The sequence below is a fragment of the Argopecten irradians genome, chromosome 15 (assembly GCF_041381155.1).
Source record: "Argopecten irradians isolate NY chromosome 15, Ai_NY, whole genome shotgun sequence".
Classification (NCBI taxonomy): Eukaryota; Metazoa; Mollusca; class Bivalvia; order Pectinida; family Pectinidae; genus Argopecten; species Argopecten irradians.
This window is the reverse complement of record NC_091148.1, coordinates 34,706,421-34,727,983: the sequence shown is the minus strand read 5'-3', so window position 1 is coordinate 34,727,983 and position 21,563 is coordinate 34,706,421. Positions and strand designations below refer to the sequence as shown.

Genomic DNA, 21,563 nt, shown 5'->3' with positions numbered 1-21,563 from the left:
ACGTCACAAGCCTAGTAGGTTACCTGACTCTGATATAAACTATCCATTTTTTTGACTTTTAGATAGCTGCTTTGCTATGTTACTATAAAATAAAAAACAATAACATTTTTTACTTTTAAAATATGTCTTTATCAAAGTAACGATGACATTTTTATCGTTTGTTAAAATTCCAAAATATACGAAATATATCAAATTCTTATTCGTGCGTGATATCTTTTCTATTCAAAACATATTCAATATTGATGTCGTAAATGCATGATATGATATTCATTTTCAGAAATGCTTATCAGAATAGGACTTTTATTTCGTTGTCAATATCAATACCTTCTGTATGTAGAAATCAATTGATAACGGGTATACATCTATATTGCATAATTGGTGGCAGTACGACCCTTGGACTGGCGGTGAAATCATGCGGAACGATTTGATAAATCACTGATGCATGAATACATACAGATAGACTAAATAGATCAGTGATGTATTGGCGTATGTCTATCAAGTAAACACCGAAGATATCTCGTTAGTGGATATTGGCGACTATTGACCTTTACGATGGAGGCTGGCGTGTTTCTATATTTACTGTGTTTGACTATAGTCAATAAAGGTGAGTGATTTTTTAAATTTTATAAATTATAAATTTATATAATAAAAATAAATCATTTAAGATGCAAAATATGAAGGCATACTACCATATAAGACATCGTTATTTTTATCATGATTCATGAAGTAAATCAGAGTGAATAAACGAAATATTGAGACATCTTAATGTTGTTTAGTCTCTAGGGTTTAATAAAAGATATGTGGGCCTAAATTTATGTAGTAACACATTTTGATATTGTAAAAAAATGTACACAATGTTCTAATTGAAGGAAGTCCACCATCTGTGTTTCACATGGTTAAAGGTCAGAAACAAGTCATGTATTCTATCCTCATTCGATTAGTGCAATAGAGCATTGATATAAAATATTGAATTTCAAAAAAACAACTTAGTAACGAAAAATCATAAAAAAGAGACAACTATTCAAATATCCAAAGTTGTTGAAATATATAAATATGATGTCGACATTCCAGATTTAATAGACGATGCGTGGATTCAAAGACGTAGATGTCTCGCCTATAAATCTTTGGTGAATGGTATCGTCAGATATTAGTATGGTACCAACTTAATACCCACATTAATCACATTGATGAGGAAATGATTAAATAGTATTATTGTAATTCCAGCGTCATCACAATCGTGTGGAACGAAGACAGTCGGAGAAGCTGCTCCCGTCAGCTACCAAGATAATCTGGACACGACTTTAACAGGTACGGGGTTACAGTAACCTAACTTCTGCACCATTACTAACATTTCAGTGAACCTCAAAGTATATAGTATTCCGTCTTTACACATTACCGCGTTACATTCTCTGCGTATGTATCCATGGTGACACATTTAAGCATTGATGTGACTATTGTCACCTCCTCTGCGTATGTATCCATTCTGACACATTTAACCATTGATGTGACTATTTTCAACTTCATCGGGGTATGAAAGAAAATTTGTTTGCAAACTGTGTGAATACGCAAATGAAATTTATTTTTTACAACGATGAATTTAAAAAAAAGTTACATCAATTCTTATAATTATTTTTTCAGAATACTTGATAACTTAAAATACAAATGTGTGTTTAAACGTACTATTTTATGGATTTTCCAGTGGATTATATTTTCTAAACCAATACGCAACGTCGACGTCTCTATTGTGCCGTAATGATAACATCGATTTCTGACGCCATTCTCGGAATTATTCTTCATAGAAGTTTGAAGAAAAAGTATCTTTGAATCAGAAAGTCGGATTAGTATGAAAACAAATAAAAATTGATGATTAGTTTATGAGCGAAACGTCGTTTTTCTCTTAAATGCATTACGTTACACTCGCTAAAAGAATTGACGTCATTATCGATACCGGCCCGCATGGGCAGATAACTCTGTAATATGCTAATACCGAATTTACATACTCATGTAAACTGAGTCTCATTTATATATATTGATATTTTCATCACCTTTGCAATAGATATGCTAATTGATTAGCATTGTTTAAAATTTTAATGTGGATCATATTACTTGTAATTTGTAGCTGAAATTTCATATTCTTCATATGAACTTGATTAATGTTTTTATTAACACCTACTTCATCTTCCACTATTAAAAATTGCTCGACCCTGTAGTATTCATTTTGTCATATGAAGACGCAAAAAAAAATTCCTGTATAAATAGTAAAAATATCGAGGTATACCTCATTTGTCTTTTACACGGACATCAGGAACTACCTTGAACTAGAAAATAACATGATAAACTATTGTATAACAACAAATCAGTTTAATGATCATTTGATATGCTCCAGGTATTGGGTACATAGCCACGGATACTAAGTACACGTTTGACTGCTGTGGATTGATTACTCAATGGCACACTGTCATTGGAGCTTTGGGTACGATTCGGTTTCAAATATGGCGGCCAAACGGCGCGCTATACGAGCTGGTGGGGGAGAATATCTTCACGTTTAATACAGGTATGTACTCGTTGGCCAGAGGACTGCTTAAACCAGATATTTAGGAAGTTATTTCGGCTAGGAACATTTAAACTAACATCACATAGCTGTTTATATATAGACCATCCATGTCCAAAGACAACATATTGCATTTATAGCCAAGTTGTCTTTATATAAAGTCAGAATGTGTTAGCATTATTCATTAGGGACTCAAAGAAAGTGATGTTATTGGGGGTCTTCGTTCAGTACAAAAATAGTCGCTGTGGTCATTTTCTCTGTGCTGAATGTACAGGGTTAACTGGAGTGGATCTTAGTTGCATATGATCAGGCAATGATAGAAGTCTTTTACTAAATCTGTGAATTTTCCCTATAATGCAATAAATAAATTGACAACTGATTAGTGTTTTCAGTCAAGTAAAAAGCAGGCTTTATATCGTGTGTATTTGTGAAAAATATTAGTCTCTTTTCCTAGTCGCTCTGATTGGCCTTAATCTAACTAAAATCATGTACCCGTTCAAACACATCCTTTTCTTACAGATGCTCCACCGCCGACAGAGCATAAATTATATTAACCACTTGAACAATGATTGGTGTTTAATCGTGTATATGTATGTCTAATTAACACAAAAAATATTATAAAATAATTTATTTTGCCTTTGGTGCATGCGCAATTAGTACTTAATTCCATATAGGATATAGTGCCACGGAATTTTTTTCGGGATGCAATTAATTATTTTTTGTAACTTTAACTTGAAGTGAAATTAGAAGCTCAAACTTTTCAATGGTGGTAATGGTGTAAAGTAAGTAACTTTTGTAACTGAAGAAAAATACTTAATCCCCTGCTCGTGTTTTTGATAGTGAAAGAATGTCATTTGTCAGCGGTGGAGCATCTTTAAAAAAATATATATTCTAAATTGACTATCAATGATGCTTATCTAGTAAGGCTATCATGAAAGGCATCAGCATATGTCCACTATCGTCGAAAACCCACGAATCACCGCTCTATTGTGTCACAAACTATAGAGCCGTGATTCGTGGGTTTCTAAAGATGGCTTCCATTATTAAACAAGAAATCTTATAAAGTTAATTGCTATTATTGTACACTGTGTGTAGTTATGTTCCTGGAGTCTTTCCTGAAATAGTTATTACTATATATTGGTAGTGATTCCCATGTTTTTGGTTTCTGTCCTGAAATAGTTATTACTATATATTGGTAGTGATTCCCATGTTTTTGGTTTCTGTCCTGAAATAGTTATTACTATATATTGGTAGTGATTCCCATGTTTTTGGTTTCTGTCCTGAAATAGTTATTACTATATATTGGTAGTGATTCCCATGTTTTTGGTTTCTGTCCTGAAATAGTTATTACTATATATTGGTAGTGATTCCCATGTTTTTGGTTTCTGTCCTGAAATAGTTATTACTATATATTGGTAGTGATTCCCATGTTTCTGGTTTCTGTTTGACAATGGTACAGCTGATCAACTGGCAGAGCAGACTCTAACTGTGAGCGCTGGGTCCCAAATCACAGTGATGGCAAATGACGTCATCGGATGGTGAGTATTGTATTCTATTTCAATGACGTCATCAGATGGTGGATATTTTATTCTATTTTTATGGCATCACTCTTAACATTACATGAACATTGCGTATTTTTGTGAATTGCAATACTCAGGTATCCAATATCTTACTTGAATGATGACATCCTATCAGATACCAAGGTTGGTCTGCTTATAGACCAGGGCACTTATCCATGGCACCACTGAATATGTTTAGTTTGGTTTGTACTTTAGGTGACTATGACTAGACTCTGGCTCATTGGTTTATTAGGTTTCCTATATATATAAACATTTATAAACATAATCATTTTAGGACGACCCCATGCACATGTATGTAGTGTGCATGTTGCGGTCTGTTTATTTAGGAGGGCTGCGGTATATTGATGTATTGTTTCCTTGTAGTCGTGGAACACTTGACCCGTTCTTATAGTGTACTTCACTGAAGCATGCCGACAACGAGCAAAACAAAAAGAATTTTAGAGGGACGGAATAATCTTTTGAAGTCCTCCATTGTGTTATGTTATTTGAATGCTGTCCTCGAGTTGCAGGTACTTGTCCGGAAATGATATGATATCATACAATGGCGGAGCCGGAGAGGCATCCGGAAACAAACAATTAAGTATGGCAGCGCCCTCTGTTGGATCTAGTGTGAACTGGGGAGGGGCGGCGTCACTCAACTTAAGGACATATGGTATCAATGCTCAGACCACTGCCAGTAAGGGTTACACGATCTTACAATTCTATTTACAAATGTATTTATTTATTTATTTATTCATTCATTTATTCATTCATACACAATAATGAGACCGATTTTCAGTAAATATATGACGTTAGATTCACAACAATATGATGCAATGGGCTTATTTGTAATATTATTTTATCTTTAAGTTACAGTAACCATTTTAAACGATATAATGTAATTTGTATATACAGAAAGAAATTACAAAATGTATACATTACATACTATCAAATTAGACAGAAATGTTCTACAATTATATTAGATCCAATATTAAATGATACTTTTATAATAAGATATATCAAAAGAATATAATAATTATGTTTCCAAACCAAAACATTCACGTTAATTGAAAACAGCTATAACATCAAACGTCCATTTTCATTTCGCTGTTTTGCCGTTTGGCGCAGTGATAGTCAGTATTTAGGACGACACAGGGAAACTTCAGTCACTTACACGTTATGGAAATAAAACACCTAATTTATTTAATTTATCGGTTTAAAATTGTGCATGAAGTGATGATAAGTGTAGTAATAAAGATAAATGATAAATTATAATTTTGAAATTAAAATCTGTTTCGTAAACGTAGTGTGCCTTTAATGTTGCTTACTTTATAGATTCCGTCCCGACCTTTACAAACCTTGACCAGACCCTGACGTACCTGGACACAGACACGCCACCCACCACGCTGTTGACCTTGACCTTCAGTGACGCCGATCCCCAGGATACCGTGCTCACCGTTGCCATGACTACAACATCAACCGAGTTTCAATTCAGCAGCACAACTTGTATGTATTTGCCGTAAATATTTCCTGATATTTACATTCCTCACAAACACAATTGATACCAAAACATGTACAATAAATACTGGTGCATCATTTATCCAAAAAGGTTCTCATGTATTTCTGTGTTTTAGTTTATGGGATAATTTATATGTTCGTCAGCAATTTTGGTAATCGTAGAAAAAAAACTGTTATTTTTCAAAATTATTTCAGATGATGCTACTTTGGTTTTTAAAGTAACATCTTAATGCCGTAGTATTGTATTTTCTGGTTGATATAGTGATGTCCGGAATATGGAAAATCTCCCGGTTTTCGAGTCGAAATCATAATAAACCATTGTGCAGACACATTTTATGAAACAAAAATAAGTTTCTAGCCGATTTTGAGTTTTTCTGTATATCCTTTCGACGGCCGGCAGGATTCGAACTTGACTCAATTTTGATAGTAGGTTATTACAAATGCCATCTATGAAAGCAGTTTGCATCTAGATTTCGGTTTGATGCCATTTTCACGATGATAACAAACAGTACACACTACAAACAAGCAAAAACAGTCACCGGAAGTCCCCTAAAGGTCACCACGCACGGGTCATGGGAGGCAGAAACCTGCGCGTGGGACTTGTTTTTTTTTTTTTTTTTTTTTTGAAATCGGTGCTATTTTCCCCTTCCTTTTCCCTTTCTCTCTATTTTCTATTACTTTGATATCTCTTCTATCGTTTAAGACCATCTGCATGTCTGTATCTTGATAATTAAGCTCACAACGACAGGTTTCCGGGCACACACTAAAATCCGGATTTCAGACCTCAATTTTTGACTTATTTGGGCATGTTCAAAGGTGATTTGTAACGTCACTAATGCAATGACCGAATCGATATTGACATGCTATATAGGAATGAACATCTCCTTTTCAAAAAACTAGTATTTAGTTTTCAACGGTCTCAGTGGGGCTCCAGAAGGGTGCATGAAATGGGGCAAATGAATAATTACGCATAAATACGTTACGGCCGTCCAAAGGATATCTATTGATATGAGAACACAAATCATTCGTTCCTTGCTAAAAATAATTTGTTTGAGTAATTTACAAGTATTATACAAAATTGCATTTCTCAGACTTAGGCGCCAGACTGCTTTAATTTGATATTTTATTGATTAGGCCTAGATAGAAAATGAAAAATCCAATTATCTCTCCTGACAGACCAGGTCCAGCCTCAGACTGGCCAGTGGACAGTGGGTACCTACCCTCTCAGCTTCACTGTTACTGACCAGTGTGGTAACGAGGGGACCGGAACACTCACCGTGGAGATCACCAACACTGTAAGTACATATGACGTCATCATCATTATGTATGACGTAATTATAGTCATAAGTACATGTGACGTCATCATCACTATGTATGACGTAATTATAATCATAAGTAAACGCGACGTCATCTTTACTATAAGTACGAAATCGCTTACACGTTAGCTCATGTGACGCCCTTAGAAATGTAAATATACCGTCACAAACATTAAGAATCAATGGGTATAAAAGCCAAGCGTCTTGTCCAACCGGTTTTCATTTCACGGGACGCTTTAAGCTCAAAACGTGCACTAATTACCAAATTGAAATCAAACCGCATAGGGACCCTCATATATTGAGAGAATACGTGGTCAGTGTCTTAAAATATAAACTGGCTATATTTTGGGAGTGTTAAGAAAGACAAACGTGGCTCACCACTTTTCTTTCCGACTCGAGAGCAAAAATACAGTATATATTTTCGTTCGGAAGTAGGACAGTCGAATCGCACGTGCAGAAATGCTAACATACAGTTGTTTTCTGTCAGTGCCAAATACAGCAAAATGTATGTGTGGTAGATGTAAGCTCTACTTACCATAACACGTGTGTGATTCCAATATATTCCAGTACCCCTTGGACTTTGAAATCGTGTCCCGCGGGAAAAGTCTTGCGCTTCCATGCAGGCAGCCATGTTTTAATTTTGAGATTTTAAATTTTCTCTGTAGGCAAAACTTATCATCAGGATACACTTTGAAATTACTGTAAGTAGTTTTAGATAACTACACAAAGACAAGAACGGCATAATAAAAGTACTGGTCAAAATGATATGCTCTATGTCAAGCGCTCGGTACCGTCAGCCCTGACGTCAGAACGTCTTTGGTGCCAAAGATAACGGCACATATTCCCGCGCATCTTTGATACATGGAATGTTACCAAGTTTTCCGCCTTTGAGAAAAACAAGATTGAAAGTCTTTCTGACCTATATATGACGGCTGTCAATATCTTTCTATATACAAAATATCTATCAATATATTGTTGAAGAATAGCATTTAATAAAACTCAATGATCGGACTACAAGTTTAAATAGTTTTAATCTCGTTCTGAGGTTATAATCCTAACTATATTTACATGTACATTTCTTACATGTAGCTGCGCTCTTCTGAGGCCTTGCTTTCAATTCATGTTAAGAGCGAAGCTCTGTTCCGGTAACATGTACGTAAGCAAAAGTATATATTGAGATCAATGACCTGCATGCATGGATGGCTAAAAGTTTTTCGTACTTCCGGTTTAACCTGTTCCAGCTGTGCGTTGCTCCGGTAGTGCTCTCCCCAGTAGATATATTTAACTAGTGCAAATGCATAACGGGATTAATAAAACATTTATTGTTACTTTTTTTTAAAATGATTATAATGATACCTTTTAAAATTAAAAGCTATGGAATGCAGTCAAAATATCCACCAAGCGAAGATGAGCACAAGGAATCATGACGTCACTTCACGTCAACAAATGGCGCGAAATCATAGGATTCGCATACGCGGCACTTCAGGCCTTGCATAGACACAGAGAAATCCTAATCTTTGAGTTCTGTTTATGCTAGACAATTATTATATCACATACTTCTATTGCTTAAAGCCGCATAATCCGTATCTTTCAGGGTCCGTAAATCAACAAAAGAAAATTAGGGTACATATTATTATGAAAAGTTATTAATTTTCCCCTAATTACACACCAAAAAAGTCCCGAGTTCAAAAGAAATTAATGATTAAAAGTTCGATATCCAGAGTGTTTGAATGCATACCGTGACATTTTCAATGCTTAGACGATCACGTGACTTTCCAGACCAAACGAAATGGCGTGCCCAGTCAAAAGTGTGTCGTTCATGTTAGCAGGGAATGTTAGCAGGGACTTCTATGGAAGAACTTGTTACTTATCATGAACAAGTGGATGTTTTGTTGTGTGATGAAGTTAAAGAGTCCTCCAGAACAATAAATATACATTATCGTCGTGCACACAACACTTCCATTCGGTCATTTTGAGTGTTTACAATACGGCGATCGGTTGACTATGCTTTGCCTAATTTCCGGGGGCCATTGGAGGGATTTTTGTGGGACGGTATTTAAACTTCGTATAAAATACGTGTTGCGATACCATTCATCGTACTAGACTAGATGTTTAATTGTACAAAAATGTACTAGATATATACATAATGGTATTAATGAATAATGAAATGAAACAAGATACATCGTACTAGATAGAGACAAAAATGGTTATCTACATGTAAATCTCTGGTGATACTTTTTTAAATAAATATCTCAGACGATATTTGACTTGCCTTGGATAACCATTTTGTTTTATAAAGGTCCGAATGAAATATAATAATAAATCAAGTAAAATAAGCACGGAGAGCAGTGTAAGCCTACATGTAAAACAAACTAGTTCCAATTGTTTTCTTTCAAACACAAATTTATAACAATTACACATCTTTTGGACACATGTTTATCAAAATCAAACCTCACTAGATACTACTGAGTCATTTCTTGAATTACAGGGGTCTAGGCATTTTCATGTGAAGAATAATGATAATAGTACTAGACTACTAGTGCCACAATTTATGTAGCCTAAATGTATTGGGCATAACATATATACATATTGTAAACACCACTTGTGATGTATTGGTATGAATTTTATATAATTAAGACCAGCAGATAGGATAACGAGTACGTGACTAAGTGACTGTAAGTCTAAAAAACCTAACATCTTACTCAATGCACACATGGGCACTGATGAAGTAAGTTTGAAAGTGGCTATATTCATAGCATACAGTAAAAGGATATATATCACTGCATACACATATATACACAAATACATATTGGAAAATATATATTACACTCCTGACGCTGTAACAGTAGCTACATCGTACATAACACTGAAAAATGCTATCATCCTTTACTAGCTAATAAGGGAAATACGTATAATACGACTCTATCTATGCTTCTGTAATCCGAGATTAAATCTGTTATATGTTCCCCAATTTATCAGTACTTTTCCTGGTTTCTAATCTCTATTTTACTATGGTACCAGTTCCAATATAACTGTTACCCCTTCGGGCCCCACTCACCTTATAGAGACAAAGAGAAGTCCGTTTATATGGTTTTGGTAAATCATTCACAAATCATAGTTGTTGTCATAGCTCGAATTTGTCTCCATTTAATATTCTCAGCAGTTCACAATATTTTTTAGTTTCAATGTTCTCCTTCTTCACTTCGAATCAGCAGTTGATTATAAGCCGGTGAGCTTTCACTGCAACTTTTATTTCCGGACATGCGCAAAGTAGCATTTCTAAGCTTTGGAGGCGGTAACTTTTGACTTTCTGTCGGACCGCATATAAGTTTAAAATAAACTTTTGCATATTTATATCTTTGGACCTTATAATTTTCTAGACTTGTAATTTGGGGAAAGTTCATAACTTTTTAGGGCTATTACACCCTATTTTGTCATTGTTTGTTTTACGGACCCTGAAAGATACGGATTATGCGGCTTTAAAGTACGTCCTTTTGTTTTTAAATTATTTCTTCTACTTGAAATAGAAAATAAAATAAACATCAGTAGAGCTTCGCTCTTCCCATGCCGTGCAAGATTCATATTATCTTTAATCCATATTGCTCAGATCTGATTTAATAAGAGCGAAGCGCGTCGAAAACCGAAGCTCTGTTCCGGTAACATATACATAGGCAAAATTACATACTGAGATCAATGGCTACTTTCGTAGATCGTACTTTCGATTTGTGCGTTGCTTCGCTACTGCTCTCCGCAGTAAATATTTTTAACTATTGCAAATGCATTAACTGGAGGTTTTTTTTATCTGTTTTTAAATAATAATAATAACTTTTGAAAATTAACAGCTATGGAATGCAGTCAAAATATCCACCAAGCGAATATGAGCACAAGGAATCAAAACGTCACATCATGTCACCAAATGGCGCGAAATCATAGGATTCGCATACGCGGCAACCCAGGCCTGTGGCACTGCATGGAGCATGGAAACAGAAAAAAAAATAAAAGTTTTATTATGCTAGAAAATTATGATATCATATACTTCTATGGGTCTACTTTAAAGTACGTCATTTTATTTTTAAATTATGCCTTCTAGTTGATATAGAAAAGAAAATAAACAAGTACTGAAGTAGAGCTTCGCTCTTCCCATGCCGTGCATGATTCATATTAGGTTTCAGCTTGGACAATGGTTTATTTATTTTATCTTTTTCTTCTTTCTAAAATTTTAAAATATTCTGATACAGGCCCCGGATGTCACCGCCATGGTAACGGCAGACAGTATACGAGAGGACGTCACAGTCCAGACACACATGACTGACTTCACAGTCACAGACGTACAGTCGTACACGTGCACCTACACCGGAAGTGCTCCCTTTAACGTCCAGCCAAGATCATCTGGAAGTACAAGTTGGTATTTACTGTTATTACAGAATAATTCAGTTTTATCTATATAACGAGCATTTTCGTAGGCTTAAAAATACTTCCCGTGAAGGGTTGGTTCACCATTTGGAAGGTCGCTTCTGATTGGCAGAGACAACGGCGTAATGGTGTCATAGAAAAAGAAGGAGTCCCAAAATGAATTTGGAATATCTTCAGTAAAACGAACGCTGATGTATGAAATATATGGACCTCAAAACGATATTTTATTAAAATACGAAAGAAAATAAAAGAAAAAGGGAGCTTTTTCTTTTCATTTTTTGTGTAATAGTTTTATCAATTAATGTATAATATTGAACAATAAGTTGTTTTAATACGAAGTGTTTCGTCTGCGGTAGTGACATCTTACTTTTTTATTTGAGTACATCTATAATAGAATGTTTTATAGACCTTGCTGTCCATGTATGTCATTATTTAGCACTTTCTCCTCAGCGTACGCTTTATTCCTGAACGGAGGAGCCAATCTAAACTACGACACACAGAACCAGTATACACTAACTATCACTTGCACAGATGACCTTGGTTTGTCCTCTACCAAGGACATTGTTGTTAGTATTGTAGAAAGTGCAGCCCCGTCTATGACCAATCTGCCAAGTATGTATACACTATTCCTTTTAACAATAAAAAAATTCTAAGAAACGGATATTGCAAATAAAGTAAATAAGAATTTTTGAGTCATCTTTAATATACCATATAGCAAGCCCTTCTCCAACTGATATGTTTCTATGGAACCCATAAATTAGAAGCAAATAACCTACGATAGAACGATGCTTGCTGAGCCCTGAAGATCTATGTTAATGTGAGTATGCGTTGTTGTAGATACCGGTACAGTGGATACACTAACAACTCCTGCCACTACTGAGATATTCGCCATCACAGGAGTGGATAGTGACTCTACTAATCTGGTCTATACCATGACATGTGTCCCAGTCAACTGTCCTTTCCAGATCCTCAGCTGTAAGATTATTTCTTCTCTGTTCATCTTTTAAAAATATGTACTTTTCGCTATATATAAATAAGATGATAATGGATTACATAAACAATCCAAGGTATATTCATATTCACGCGGAAATTCAAACAACCAATTGTATATTTCATTTTCTATGGCCTTATGACCTCATTATCTAAATTAATTTTATGAAAGAAAAGTTCTCTTTGACTTTCTTCCTTTTATCTGTTACGATTTGCAAAACCTCGATTTGGAGGTTGGAGAAGGTCTGATTGAGGTTCTGAACAAGAAACAACGATCCCTGTATGTCTACTTAATAGTTGACCTGCACTTGCATGAAATACACAACTGAGACGTTTATGTGATTGTATCTGACCGTTTAGCGTTTACAACCTCTGTTTGTCCCTTACACATTTCGGAATAAATATTCTGAATAAAACTTTCTGAAAATATTTCACACGCTTAGAAATCGAACTTATACTTCTATGTTTGTAAACAATTTACATGTACATTGTACCAATATTGACGCCACATTTTATTAACCTAATAAAGCTTGATCACTTTCTTCAACAGCTGGTCAGATCATTGCCACTGAAGACTTAAACACACACAAGGTACCTGCTTATGACGTCAATGTTTGGGTAAACGACGGGTACTCTTTAGTTGGACCGGAAACCTTGTCTCTGACGCTAACTAGTACGTATAATTTATTTTACACTCCTGCTTCTGTTCCTGTTCCTCCTTCCTCCATATCCTGTTCACCACCATCCTCCTCATCATCATCAACAACATCATCATTATCAACATCATCATAATCATCAACATCACCACCATCCTCATCATAATCATCAACATCACCACCATCCTTATCATCATCATCCTCATCATCATCATCAACATCATCATCATCATCATCATCATCATCATCATCATCATCATCATCATCATCATCACCATCAACATCACCACCATCCTCCTCATCATCATCAACATCATCATCATCATCATCATCATCATCATCATCAACATCATCAACATCATCATAATCAACATCACCACCATCCTTATCATCATCAACAACAACATCATCATCACCATCATCATCATCATCATCATCATTGTCATCATCATCATCATTATTATTTTTATCATCATCACCGTTATCATCATCATCATCATCATCATCATTTTTATCATCATCATCATCATCATCATCATTTTTATCATCATCATCATCATCATCATCATTACTTTTATCATCATTATCATCATTTTTATCATCATCATCATCATCATTATTATTTTATCATCATCATCATCATCATCATCATCATCATCATCATTATTTTTATCGTCATCATCATCATCAGTTGTTGGTGAAGTTTATCTCCTCGTATCCTTACCTTTGTCTTCTTCCCATGGCCTTATTTGTCTCCTGCTACCCCCATCCTCCGTTTGAGGGGCCGGAGTGGCCGAGTGGTTAAGATATCCCGATATATAAAAACAAGACCTCCACCTTTGGGTTCGATTTCTCAGGAAACTCCGGCTTTCCTCCATCAACAAATCTGGCACGTCCTTAAATGACTGTTAATAGGACGTTAAATTATTAAAATCAAACTAAATAACAACCTCTTCCTCCTCACCACCACCACCATCATCATCTAGCAACAACCACAACCTCACCTTCTTGGTCTTGTTTACATCACTTTTTCTTGTTGACGTTTATCTCCTCTCTTCATTACATACCCTTTTATTCTTATTTTGTTCTCATCCTCTAGATCTCCTCCTCATCTTGCTCCTCATCTTGCTCCTCCTCTCTCCTCGGCATCCTCCTCTTTTCCTCCTCTCTTTCCTCGTCCTCCTACTCCTCTTTTCTTACATCGTCCTCCTCCTCATTTTCCCCCGACCCTCCTTACACTTTGACAGTATCTATCCTCAATAGTATTTATACACATTAATTTCGCCTCCAGATATAAACGCCATCCCCGTGATCAGTAACATCCCTGTCGGCCTTACCTTGACGATACCCGAGAATTCCCCTGTAACAACAACAGTACTGGACACGGCTGCAACAGACGGAAACACCGGGGATACACACACATTCTCCGCGGTCTTCTCTCCAGGGGACGGTGCCAACTACTTCGAGATCATCAGCGGAAGTATGTTTAACTTAACAAACTGTTATTTACAAGCCAAGTTGCATCGATTAGCTTTGCATTTCCTTTTAAATGAGTTTTGGCTTTATTGCTTATAACTGCTCTGTATTGTTTCAATTGCATCATATTTTGGCAATATGCAATTAACTTTCTCTAAAGTTTTTTTACAAGCAATGTCGATTGTAATTCCAATGATGGTTGTCCTGAATTTTACGAGTTCTTTATTTATTTGAACTGCTTTGCTTTGATACAATTAAAAGTTATCGTGACCTTACTTCCCCTCCGCTAGGTAAAATTACTACATCGTAATGACAAATTTCTGTCTTAATTACTGTAAAAAGCCGGTGTGATTAAACCTACACAAGTCATTGACTACGAGGAGTTGCTAGCCAAGGGAACAACTTCCTTTAATGTGGCCGTGACAGCAAACGATAAACGTGAGGATTCTGTCACCAAGTATTTTACACTGGAAGTCACGGATGTTAATGAACAACAGACAGGATTCACTCAAACTACATACCAGATTTCTGGGTTAGAGGTTCGAATATGTTCTTTTCTTACTCTATCTTGTTTTATTTTTATTTCATTTCATTATTGTAGTTTCCTTGTTTTTGATTATATCATTATACTTATTGTAAGTGCAAAAAGGGTCTGAAACGTTACTCACTCAAATTTATAAAACCCAAACTTCATGTATTCACTAGTCCCAACTCAAATGCTTCTTTAACATTTAGCGGTTTGTAGTTGTAGGGAAAGATTATGAAATATTTTTTTATTATTTTGGATTTCAAAACTCCTACTATATGACATTCATCAGAAACAGTGGAGTGAGTATAATGGCACTACGTATGTCCATAAATGCACTATAATGCGTGTTTACTGTGCTGTAAAGAAAAATGCTGAGACATTTATTGTCCTTGTCTTTGTTTAGACCACTACGACCTTTAATGACCTCAGTCCTACTCTGGCCGCATCTGTGATTGACCCTGACGACACACGTGATACACAGACACTGACCATGGACTGTGGGGCTAACACGGGACAGTTCTCCATGGACGCTAGCACCGGCCGGGTTACCAAGGCAGCCGAGTATGACCTGGACGCTACCCAGCAGACGTCGGATACTGTGACCTGTGTTGGTGAGTGTATTTGTATTCTGATCCCTAAAACTTATTCCAGTCTTAGAGTTTGTAGTGCATTGATAGTATTAGTTCAGTTTGTACTCTCACTACAACATGTTTAACGTTAGCCTTGTTCGCATTTAGAATGACGTCCGAAACTCAGTATTCGGTTTCCGGGTTTTCTCTTAGAATAAAATTAGTTGTAAGGTCACCGCCATTCGCATGAGTTGTGTTTCATGTTTCGACCGAACCCAAGATATTGCAGAGTTTAGAATCTAAATGTGCCTGTAACTATTCAGTTATCTACCCTTGGTAGTAATACTTTAACATCAAATGAACAGTCAATGTAGATGATCGAGGAGGGAACGCGTTCAATCAATACCTTCTATCGTGCTAACTCACTGAAACATACTATAGAATGATCCAATATCTAATATTTTGTATTTCGATACTTTATTTTAACCTCTTTCAACAGTTGATATTGGTTTGAATAAAGTCATGTGATTATAACCAATTGTTCCTATATCAAGACACATAAAGTGAAAGAATATAATACATTGAGATTTTGTTTCCCAAAATACGATTTAGACGTTGAATGAATTGCGTGCTTTTCAATAGTTTTGTATTTATAATAAGTATTTTTGGTTTAAAACAGTGACGGCTACGGACTTGGGAGGACATACCGTGACAGCAGACTTAAATATTGTCATCAATGAGGAGAATGATAATCCGCCGGTACTGGACCAGGACACGTATACACACTTCCTCCCCATCAACACGGGGGCTGGAACGCAGTTCGGTCCCTTCTCCTCGACTGACGCCGACGTGCTTACAGCCCACACTGACACTACTTATTCATTGTCAGGGGGGTCGGGACTGTTTGGTCTGATAGACTGTTGCAGGTAAACCTACAGCTTCACTAGAGGATCAAAATTCTGTTTTCCTCATATATATTTTCATTCAGTTATATTTAATATAACAGCATGTGATATATTTATTTTGAAATTTATTTGTAAAATACTAGGATTCCTTATTTGTATATTACAGAGTTATCATCCCTTGCGGGTAGGTATTGATTGTGACGTCATGTGTTTGCGAGCATAACATCATACTTTTCGATGAAAAAGACTTGAATTGCGCTCACAAATAATGAATCAACAATCGATACCTACCCGCAAGGCTGCTAAATCTGTAATATACAAAGACGGAATATAAACGAGCTATTAGCATTACCACTATACTAAAAGATACGGGCGGATAGATACATTCAAACATATTGAAGTATTCGGGCAAAACATAATTACTGTTCTTATGAATTTCATCAATAATAAAATATCATCTGTTTCTTATACTCTCTTTTTACAGTGTAAGACTAAAGCTGTTTTTTTTTGTTAATAAGATAGATATAGCTTATCCATGTAAAATATGGAATTACATCTTTGCTTATTAAAGTAGATCAAATCCTCAAGAGAAACAAAATCATTAGGTTACATCTTTGCTTATTAAAGTAGATCAAATCCTCAAGAGAAACAAAATCATTAGGTTTTGTCCCGGGCAAAACAATAAAACAGTTTACTATCCAGTATCTTCCGCAGCGCTATAGATAAGTTACGCTTGAAGAGATATACATTTATATATTCCAGTACTATCAAATTCCTGGCACTATGTTCTGCATAACCTGAGAAAACGTTTTGTCTCTTCAGTGTCTTCAATAACGTCAACTTCAGCACAACAACGTACAACGTCGGTGATTCGTTTACAATGACGTTAACAGCGCTCAATAACAATGGCTTAACTGACACCGCGACTGTCAACGTCATCCTAACAGACCCTGTCACCACGACAACCGCCGCCACCACCACGACCTCCACAACAGCTGCCACGGCCGCGTCGGTAGCGTTTCCAAATTTTGGTGGCAGCGGTGGGAGTATTTCTAATTTCCTTGACGATCCTGAAAATCTGGGTTGGTTTATTCCTTCGATCCTCCTATTTGCCGCCATGCTGGCGTTACTTGGTTACATGGTATACAGATGTATACGGAATCCGGGGGCATTTGCCAAACTGAGAAACCTTTGGTGAGTTTTTACTTTGCGTTTGTATTGAATTATATATCAATTCGGTAAAAACAAAAACTCTAAAAAAAATCGTTTAGTTGTGCATTAAAGTTATATGTGCCGTAATTTTCAAACTCACGAATCAAGTTTTCAATAAGTTATTAACCACCAACAAATATCAATATATGGAGAATTACAATACTTACAATGTAAAGGTTTTAGTTTGACAATGTCATATAAAAGCTCAAAATGGATTTTAGAAGTACGGACAAAAATCGTCATATTTACGTCTACAAAGTAGTGAAATGAGTACATGTGGTCAGAACATGAAGCCAAATAGTGGTCTACGATTTCATTTAACATTTTAACAGTGTTAATTATGATAAAGTGATTTATGCTGCTAAATTTTCGACTATATATATCTAACATAAAAACAAGAACTTCTATAAAACTATGAGTTGTAACGAATGTTTTAAAGACATATTAATTGTTTACCAATATCCTTTGGATGATCTTGACAGCTAATTCATCGTAACTTATGGTTTTCAATAGATAACTGAAGTAAAAACAAAAACAAACAAAAAAGATGTAATATTTTCGCCCATAAATGACACTTACAACTTTGAATTGGCGTTTAATAGTGTGCTTTCACAAAAAGAAGCCATTTCTGATGTTTTTATTGTATCTGTAATAGTGAAAACTAACGTAAAAAGACTCTTGCGAAACAAATATGAAATAAAATTCAAAATCCTCTCCATTTTCAAACATATATCTATTGAAGCAAAGGAAGGTCGTTAAATTGTAAATGGCCAGAACGAAGCAAGATGGCTACGAGGACCAAGAAACCAAAGAAGTTAAAATCAAAGCCACGAAAATGTAAAGAAACCAGGGGTAAGAATTCATTGACAGGAAAAGGTTATAGATATGGATAACAAACGTTATAACTATTGTCCTCATAGCCCCTGTTTATACCCTTCACAGTTGTTTACTATAATTTTACTCTAACTTGGATTCTTTCGCGTGTGGATATATTCGCTTTTTCAGTTTCAATTTTTTTGGCGATGTGATAATTTTCGCAATTTGTATCTATAATCTAATAATTAAAAATTTTGAATTTAGTATTAGGTCGAAAATTCCGCTTCCTGACATATTCGTAGGATATATTAAATAATTCCACTTTAACAGTATCAAAAGCGATTATGTTAAACTCGTTTCGAGCTAAAACCAATTCTTTAAGTAAATTGTTAACAATAAAAGGCTATGCAAGTGTGTATCTAATATCCCGAACTATGGAAGGTATTCCACAGAACAATAATGATCATCCACTTAGTGGGATCTACGAAACTTCCGAGGAGGGATTATTTTCACTAGTTAAAGTTCACTATTTAATTATTTGGTGACACCCTACACCCTAACTCCACATTATTACTTCTGGGGGAATGGTGATGTGTAGCTTTAATTGACACTGATAGTCGATGCGGTCTGGCCTTTTTTATCATTTCATTTTTAATTTGCGAAACAAATTATACAACCTATACATTTTTGATGGCCCGGATGAAAGCGCGCGAGGGGTCTTAGGGTGGAAGGAAACCGAAGTGCCAGGAGAAAACCTGATATATATGATCAAATAAATAACCTCTGACCGTTTCTTGTCTTTATCGGGGATAGAACCACGGTCGGCTAGATGAAATGCGAGTGGCTTAATCACTTCACTCCCGATCACCAGTTTGCATTTGTTGGATGTTCTGAACTTTTTTATCAACATTTGTAGAAATATAATTTTCTTCTCTATCTAGTTCGTCAATTAGGAAATAATGACGGGAAATATGAATGGAACACGTGGTCTCATGCTGACTTTGGTAACAAAGCGTAAGTTGTTTTTACATATAAACAGTAAATAATCTGGATCCATCTAAATTAGCTTGGTATTTTGCTAGATTATAAATTTATAGTAATATTTCAGACTATTCAGTACTAATGGTAAGAAATAGAAACATAAACTAGACATATGAAAACCAACCACAGTCATATATAGAACAGTTTATCGTCTTTGCTTATAAATTGGATTTAGCAAATCTTATGGATTATTAATAATACCTAAATTCAATTTATTGCAGTGTAGAGCATCGATAGAGGTGATGACCCGGAGCCAAAGATACAGAAGACGATGGAATTTTTGGTTCTTTTTTCGATAACTTCTTAGTTTTTTTGTTGTCGATATCAAAGACAAGTATAGTGAAACGCTTATTCTTTTATTCTGCGGGATGTTGATCTTGTTACAAATTATGCTTTTATTCCTAAAGTCACGCTTCTACGTTAAGGCATCCTCGATACTGCAGGGGTTAATATCACTGTCGTTATATCATCCACCCCTGAAATATGCCATAGCAAAATTGAAAACCTGACTAATCACTGACCTGCAGAAACGACAGAGAGAGTGACGCCTAACTTCCAAACCACACAGTTAACCACAGTACTAGTGAACCGATAATCAATTCTGTTGATGTACATCAAACTACCTGTTCATCAGTTGTCTCATACACAGCCTTCGGTTTTTTAAAACATTTAAGACTGGAATATTAACTTAACTTACTAAGTGTATGGGTATCTGTCATAAAAGAAGTACGAATCGAAAACCATGTGTATTAAAAATGATTTTTCGACAAACTGTGTATTATGTTTTTTTGTTTGTTGCGGAAATTATCAAATTAAATCAAAATGCTTTGAAAATATAATAACACACAAAAGAGAAAGTGCCTTCTAAGAATACCTCCATTAACATATACAAAGAACTATTATACAGATGTTGAAATCAAGAGATCCCTGTAGGTGCTCCCCATTAAACATACCTATCAACTGCTATGTTTTCAAATCGACCCATGAATGTGATACAACAGGTTACCAAGAGGAACCTGTAAATGAAATGCCAGAAAGATCCTTCTGGTAGTTTTTGAGAAATAGTGAAAATAGTCAAAATTAAAGACGGCCCACTATGTCGGCCATCTTGTTGTCAGATCGGTCCCACAACTTCAATCGAGGGAAACGTATAATTGAAATTTGAGAAAGATCCCTTGAGTGCATTCTGAAGAAATCCGATATGGCTGCCTACGTTTGGTCAGAATGTCATATAGCATGAAGACAATTTTATTGGTTACAAAGACCGGCTCCGATTTCTCAGCTACCTATCCAAATATGAAAAAGTCTTATAGTAAATAAAAATAATCTAAGATAAAAATCTGAGATCACATATTGAAAAGAATAATGAGAAAAGGTTTTTAATACTAATATTTACATTTCCGTTTTTCATTTGCTATATAACCTTACAAACGGGGCAATCGTTTACACATGTGTAAACGCAGTCGGTTGCCGCACAAGAATACATACATCGGAACACTAACTTCCGCAAGTAGTGTTAATGAACATCAAATTTAGCCTATATTGTTTCTGTATGTTTAATTGTTCAATTAAACAATTTGAATGTAATATATATCTTAAATTAAAATACTGCACCAATAGAATGAAAAAGATAGTGTTATTGTAGAACTATATTTTGTGTACTTTCTGAACTTGACAATATTTCCCGCCAAATTCTAGCCAGCGGTTCGGGGATTCCGTCAATTGACCGGCTTTTACATCAATCGTATAACGTTTATTTTAAATTTCCAATAGTAGAAAATTTTATAGGAACCTTAAATTTAAAAGAAATAGTCGGTTGAAATGTAAATATAAGGAATGCTTTTTATTTTTTGCTTTTACTAGGTTTTAAAGATGCTCCACCGCCGACAGAGCATAAATGATATTCATCATTTGAACAATAACTGGCGTTTAATCGTGTATATATATGCCTAATTAGCACAAAAAAATAACATAAAATAATTTAGTTCGCCTTTGGTGCATACGCAATCATT

At 35.4% G+C, this 21,563-nt stretch overlaps 1 protein-coding gene across 1 annotated transcript; it reads left to right on the top strand.

Moving 5' to 3' along the window:
- The first annotated feature begins 495 nt into the window (after positions 1-495).
- Positions 496-20,290, top strand: LOC138309480 (protocadherin Fat 4-like). The gene is made up of 19 exons (XM_069250691.1): positions 496-604; positions 1,225-1,308; positions 2,387-2,554; positions 4,011-4,089; positions 4,641-4,807; positions 5,446-5,616; positions 6,805-6,923; positions 11,183-11,345; positions 11,808-11,969; positions 12,195-12,332; positions 12,898-13,020; positions 14,295-14,483; positions 14,822-15,018; positions 15,412-15,619; positions 16,257-16,503; positions 17,305-17,676; positions 18,437-18,546; positions 19,452-19,524; positions 19,773-20,290. Exons 1-19 carry the CDS (start codon positions 553-555, stop codon positions 19,786-19,788), a joined length of 2,838 nt encoding a protein of 945 aa, XP_069106792.1. The 5' UTR covers positions 496-552; the 3' UTR covers positions 19,789-20,290.
- The last annotated feature ends 1,273 nt before the right edge of the window (positions 20,291-21,563 follow it).